The sequence below is a fragment of the Nicotiana tabacum genome, chromosome 15 (genome assembly GCF_000715075.1).
Source record: "Nicotiana tabacum cultivar K326 chromosome 15, ASM71507v2, whole genome shotgun sequence".
Taxonomy (NCBI): Eukaryota; Viridiplantae; Streptophyta; class Magnoliopsida; order Solanales; family Solanaceae; genus Nicotiana; species Nicotiana tabacum.
In genome coordinates this window covers 58,722,678-58,729,969 of record NC_134094.1, presented here as the reverse complement: position 1 = coordinate 58,729,969, position 7,292 = coordinate 58,722,678, and the positions used below count along the sequence as shown (strand labels likewise).

The 7,292-nt window shown below is 37.9% G+C and overlaps 1 protein-coding gene across 1 annotated transcript; it reads left to right on the top strand.

Moving 5' to 3' along the window:
• Positions 1-331: 331 nt before the first annotated feature.
• LOC107778688 (non-specific lipid transfer protein GPI-anchored 1) lies at positions 332-4,006 on the top strand. The gene is given in 3 exon segments (XM_016598976.2): positions 332-789; positions 3,547-3,767; positions 3,769-4,006. Coding segments are annotated over 3 exon segments (591 nt in total). The 5' UTR covers positions 332-440; the 3' UTR covers positions 3,790-4,006.
• Positions 4,007-7,292: the final 3,286 nt, after the last annotated feature.

Here is a 7,292-nt window from a genome sequence, read left to right as displayed (position 1 = left end):
ACAGATATGAGGTATGCTAATATCTTTTAAAATAAATATTTTTGGGTTTTTGTTTTTTTTTTTGGGCCGAATGGGGACTTCCGTTAATTTTCCGGAAAAAAAGGTCAGTGTAAAAGACGAGTGTAGTGATAAACTCATGAAAACCCAACGCAATCACGCGTAATCAGATTGAGATACGACAGATCAACTTTCATTTAAGACCATCCCGCTTCACATGCTGACAACCAGCCCATTGTGTCATTAATTACTGTCCAACTACCCCATCTTTATTATTCGGCCCATTAATTCATCTATGCATTAATAACTCCTATTTATAACCCCCACAAAGACTTCACTCCTGCCCAAACTCACACTGTCCCCATAATTATCAAGAAATAAACCTCTACATTTTGCTACAAAAAATCCTCCTCCTCCTCCTCCTTTTTCAAGTTGCTGAGAAAATGAGAAGTGCATATAAATTTATCGGTTTAGCGATTTTAATGGTCTTTTCATGTGGGTTGGCTAATGGAGATGATGACAAAAGCCTTAGTCAAAAGTGTGGGGCAGAATTTCAAAAGGTAGCGGCGTGTTTAACTTACGCGACGGGGAAAGCACCGGCGCCGTCGAAGGAGTGCTGCGATGCGGCGGAGGATATAAAAGATGAGGACCCGGTTTGTCTTTGTTACATAATAGAACAGATACATAAAGGATCAAGTCCAGAGTTGAAGAGCATGGGCATTCAAGAAGATAAATTGCTTCAGCTTCCTTCTGCTTGCAAGCTCAGTAATGCCAGCATCTCTAACTGCCCTAGTAAGCTTTCTCTTGTATAACATGATAATCTCTTACTCAGTTTAACTTCTACCTGTCACATAATTAAAAAAATAAAAGAGCTTTATGCTATTTTTAAAATTTGCTGATAGTGTAAAATATTTTTGTACACAAACAGTGTATATACTTACTGTATTAGTAATTTCTTTTATCTCCCTATCTTTTTTCTACGTGAATTCTTTTCCATGTAACTCTTGTTGGGATCGAAAATAACATGGTATATGCGGAAGCTAACAATACAAAGCTTGGTGGACAAATTAGATCACAAAAGAATTATACTAAAATAGGATATTATAATGAGGTTTGGTCAATTAACCTACCTATAAAACCTAGTATAAAAATATAAAAAATATTGAGAGCTACACAAAACTCATTGTAGAGGTTATTGTTGTTGTTCTTGTCATGAGAAGAAAACGGTTATTTTATAAGAGTACAAAACTTCTCCTTCAGGAAAAGAGAGATTTATTCCTTTTAAATTCTTTTTTCCCGAGAGTCATAATAGATTAAAATTCAGGTAAAACCCTAACAGTTCTTTCTTCCTTTTGGTGATCTAGCACGTTGTTTGACTTACTGGGTGTGCTGTGAATTGTTTTTAAGAGCTACTTCCTCTTATCGGCACAGGATTTATAAAGAAAAGAGAAAAATATGAACCTTACAAGCTTAAAGAGTATGTAAAAGCTTTCGTGGTACTTTCAATTTGTGCGGTAATAAGAGCTATTCATTAAAGACAATGGAAAAAATTGAAAAGTCTAAAGTGAAATTATTTTCAAATATAAATATGTATCAACATAAATTAAAACAGAGGGATTGTAATTGAACGTATAAACGTAAATTGAAACAGAGGAATTGTAATTGAACGTATATCCCTGGGGAACAAAAGCTTGTTTGGAAAAAGGGTCTGTTTCTAAATAATTTGTTTCATTGTTGCTACAGTAAACATGAAGCAACTGAAAAATGTTTATCGAAGTTGAACTAAGTCAATTCTTAAAATCTAGGTTAACTAATTCAATGACATTTTGTTAGGAAACGCGCACTCATGTTGACATTTTTCTGCCTTTCTTGTTCCTTAGTTTTCACCATGCATGGACATTATCCATATATAGGGTATAGGATAAGTCATTTTTAACACTGATCGAATTTAATACACTCGGTCATTTTGGTTATTCATTTTTTTCTTAAAATGAATTGAATCTACCTTTCTAGTCTGTATGAGTGTTTTAAAAGGCGTGGGCGTAAGCGAGGTATTTTACATATACCTCAGCGAGGCGAAAGCCCCGAGGCACGGGGCGTAAGCCCCATGAGTATTTAATTTTTAATATTTTATTAAATAATATCATTGCAGTAAATATTTATAAACAGGTAAAAATTCATAAAAATTAAAGAAAACTATAAATATGTAATATATATATATATATATATATATATATATATATATATATATATATATATATATATATATATAGATGTGCTTCATCCCCACAAAAAACTAGTCAAAATAATTTATTATATGCTACTTACAAGCACAAGTAACTTGAGTGGAAAAGAATAAAATTTTCTACATGGAGGAACAAAAAGGATGCGACCTGCATTTTGAACTTTGAACTTGCTGCTATGAAGGAGAATGGAGTTCTCTTTGTATTTGTAAAAAAAAATTGAATATTCATTATTTTGGGAGATACTAGCATACTAGCGAACAAAATAAAGAATTGGAAAGACCATAAATTAGGGCCTTAATCAATATAAAAGGGTCTTAACTTTTAAATTTAATACATTTCAGTTCATTTTTAAAACTTTTGAGTAATTACAAGAAGGCTTTTGAGAATTTGGGTACTATATGAAGGACTTATCCAATAAATTTTGTTTTAATTTGAAAAAGTCTCTAGGGCTTACGCCTCACTACAAAAACGCGCCTCAAACGCTCGGGCGTACGCCCCGAACGCCCGGGCATATGCCCCAAATTGCTGGGCGTACGCCTCTTGAGACTTTCGCCCCTACACCATCGCCTCGGGGCGTTTTTGGTGCGCCTAGCCCCAGGCTTGCCCTGAAAACACCTTTTAAAACTTTTAGCCCGTCAGTTGTAATTAATAATATATGGACCATCTCATTGATTTTGAACTTTGAAAAAATGTTGGTTTGCAATAAAAGAATATGTCACTTGGAGCTAGCTCGAGGCCCTTTTTTGACCGGTAAAGGAAGTGTAGAAAAGAATGTGTAGCGGTGACATCTCACACGTTACCATTTTGACTCGTGCCAAGAATTAAAGTCTGGTATAAGTGAAAGGAGAGTAGAAAACCCTAGTGATTCTGAAAGATAGAAAGTCCATTTTTGAAATAAAATGGATGAAGATAATGCATTTGGTATGCGGATACATACTCTCTAGAGTTCCAAAACTTTGCTTCAATTGGGAGTTTGGGACTAACTAGATAACAGATAGGGAATTTTTCAGTTGTAGCAAAACAAATATGTTAACAGGAAATACAAAAAACGATATGATGTATCAATCCCAAGCAAGTTATAATCAGTTAGATGAATTTTTCTACTGTCCATGTTGCTTCATTTATGTTATCTGGAAGTAGAAATTTTTTTTAACAATAACATTCTTTGTAGATTTTATTCTAGACTTTTTTACCATCAAATTTACTCAAGTCATGCATAATCATGTGATGCATTTTACCATGTCTCTTAGCTACTTATTTCTCTAAGTAATAGTAGTATTAATTTTCATGTTGATGAGCGCAGAGTTACTCAACATTCCTTCAAATTCTCCTGATTATGCCATCTTCACCAATACATCTACTGCGTCCAAAACCCCGGTGGCCACACCTGCTGGGGCTTCTTCATCATCGTCGCCCGACACTAAAAAGGATTCCTCCAACGGATTCAAGAACGGACCCCAGCTTTCAATCTCTGGAACAGTAGTGGCTGCTGCAGTTGTAGCAGTCTTTTTAAGTGTAATTCCTACGGGAGCTACTAGTGTTTTAATTTGATTTAAGCTAGATCACTTCTGTTAATCTGCCGAACGTTTCTGTGACTTTCACTTCCACTTCACCAATTATTGGATGAGGTTTAATTTTCTTTGTAGTTTTTTTGGTTGTAAGTCTCTGTCTTTGTTTTGATGAATTGATGTATGTAGGTAAGTATGGAATTATGTTGTATGGATTTGTTTGGCTGGTGCAAGACTTAATTTCGCTTCTTTTTCCTCTGGATTTGAGAAAGTAATATGTGCCAAGGATTATTTAAGACCCAGATTGCACCATAAAATGTGATACAACTTAGAAGGAATATCAAATGCATTTTTCGTCTACTGGATCTTGTTTTAGCTCAAAGATCCCAATAACTGCAACCAGTGATTTCGAAACTGTTGACCTGAACACGTAGATAATTCTGAACATTAAAAATAGATTTAGGATTCCGTAAGTAATCAGTTAGCACTTCCCAAGAACAGGCATAACGTGGAAGAAGAAAGTGAAACATGCATGAGCAACAGTGCAGGTTGTAATAATATAGACTTCCATTTTAATTCTTGTTGGACCATAAAAATACCATTTTTGAGAATTACATGACCTAAAATTTAGATCTAGGTTTAAACAATTAGATTTTCATAATAAAACAAGGTTAAGTCTTAGCCAATAATAATATATCCACTAGATTATTCAATTAGAGTTGTGGCAGAATGTCCCAAGGTTTGTGGTAACAGTGATGGACATATAATAATAAACAACACTTGACGGTACAAATACGAAGTAAATAGCATTAAATAGCAATAAATGGTGTGTTATGGTATTTATGTAAATAAATGTAATAGAGATGACCGAAAAAGGGGATGAAGTCGTGTAATATTCCTTCTGACAATGATAAACGATTGATGAGCCTTTGAATATTCGGGTTCTCCTTGGATCGTGGGAGAAAAGCTAGACAGGGCTCTCAAGAAAAAGGTCTCTTTTGTATGTATGTAATAAAGCAAGAATCTCTACAAAATGTTAAAGTGTTCTTTTACAAATGAGTGTTCAATCCCAAACTATAACTCTGTCTCTTTCTATTTATAAGGGGATATGTGCCACAAAACCCTAATAGTACAGATCCCGAGAATATTCACTAGAATATTCTGTTTAAAGTATTATCCCTAAAACTAGCCGTTATCACTCCGTTAAATGAGAGTGTTCGTCCTTGACCTCGGTCTCTTTTGGCTCCTCGACCTTGCCTTCGGTATTTGTCGAATTCATACCAATGATGCGTGGCAGCCTTTGAAGGTTCTCCTAATGTTAATTCGGCCATAATGTAACTAGGATAAATTTGGCTCTTACAGTTAGTCCCTCCACTTGTTGAGGTCTTCTTCATGGGTGAGTTCAATGAGTGGATAATGTCGTTCATGGTCATCTTTATGGTCGAGCTCGCTGAATAGATAACATTGGTCGTCTTTGTTGTGGCGAGCAGGCGACGTGGCTCTCTGTGGGCCGCACATTTTAAACCCTTAGATTTCCCCGGTGGCTTGCTGGAACCATTTGATCCAAGAGAAGAAGTGATGTCATGACGTCATGATGACGCTGATTCCCGACGCGTTGCGTCGATTCTCGCTTGACCTTGGATTGGCTCTGCCATTTCGATCTTTGTGCCAATTATGGCAAAACGTTTCGATTCTGGTGCCTCAAACTCTATAAATAGGAAGGGTTTGTTGAGATTCAAGTTTTACACTCTCTTCACTTCTCCTTTGGAATTTCCTCTCCTTCTTCATAAGATTTCATCACACTTCTGATTTCTTCTTCTATTTTCTTACTAACCTCCATAACAATGTCAAACCTTTCATTTTATACCAATGTGGAAGATCATTATGTTCCTTTGGCCGTCGTGTTCCCCGCTCAAGGGGAAGACGTCGTTGTCGCCGTTAAGGAGTAAACTCTCCCTTTGGTGGAGGAGATTGTACTTTGATAACTTGATGCCAAACCTGATTTCCACAAGCCACCGGAAGTGGTGACCGAGAGGTTTCAATCCACGATGATGGTTGAGCATTTAGCCGAGTTTAAGGCTAAGTTCAACCTTCCCGATCACTTGGAGTTAGTTCCTGCAGGTGACGATGAAGTACGAGTCCACCGTCCAGGATAATGTGCTCTTTACGCCTATCTGTTTACCATCGGCTATTTGTTCCCCTTCCCTCCGCTAATAGAATAGTTCTGCCGCCACTATAATGTGTATCCTGCGTAACTCGCCCCCTACGTCTTCAAGGTGGTCAAGATGTTGGCTAAGTTTGCTGAATTGGCTGAAGTCGAGGTCATGGTGCGCCACTTGGTGCAACTTTTTGCCCCCCATTTCTACTGAGGAACGTTACTGAACCTTCGCCACCATGGGGGAATGTGTTTTATGGTTATGATGGATGACAAGGGTAGTCAGCATTTCTAGCTCGACTATTTCTTCGTCAGGACTGAGACCGTATTGTCTGATGCGGCCGGCTTTCCGGAGGCCTGGAACCCCACCCGTAAGTATTCGTGCTGATTGTATTTCTTCTTTTCCCTAAAATTCCTTTTGTTGTGGGCCAACCACATAACTCTTCTCTTTTTGCAGCTACTAATCGACCTCTCCAGTTAGTGACACATCTTGTCAACTGGGTCAGGCGGATCCTCCCTCAGGGGTGCCAATGACGCGTGGAATCCTTTGATGGTTCTCCTAATGTTGATTCGGCCTTAACGTAACTAAGATAAATTTGGCCCATATAGTTAGTTCCTCTGCTTATTGAGATCGTCTTTGTGGGCGAGTTCAATGAACGGATAATGTCGTTTATAGTCGTCTTTATGGTCGTCTTTATGGTCGAGCTCGCTGAACAGATAATATTGGTTGTCTTTGTTGTGGAAAGCATGCGACGTGACTCTCTGTAGACCACACATTTTAAACCCTTAGATTTCCCGGGTGGCTTGCTGGAAATATTTGATCCAAGAGAAGCAGTGACGTCATGACATCATGCGTCATGATGACGATAAATCTCGATGCATTGCGTCAATTCTCGTGTGACCTTTGATTGGCTCTACCGTTTCGATCTTTGTGACAATTATGGTGAACCATTTTGATTCTAGTGCCTCAAACTCTATAAACAGGGAAGGATTTGTTGAGATTCAAGGTTTTTACACTCTCTTCACTTCTCCTTTGGAATTTTCTCTCCTTCTTCATAAGATTTCATTGCACCTCTGATTTCGTCTTCTATTTTATTACTATCCGCCACAACAATGTCAAACCTTTCATCTGATGCCAATGTGGAAGATCATTATGTTCCTTTGGCCATCATGTTCCCTGCTCAGGGGGAAGACATCGTTGTCACCGTTGAGGAGGAAACTCTCCCCTTGGTGGAGGAGATTGTACCTCGATATCTTGAAGCCATACCCGATTTCCGCAAGCCACCGGATGTGGTGACCGAGAGGTTTCAATCCACGATGATGGTTGAGCGCTTAGCCGAGTTAAATTCTAAGTTTGGCCTTCCCAATCATGTGGAGTTAGTTCCT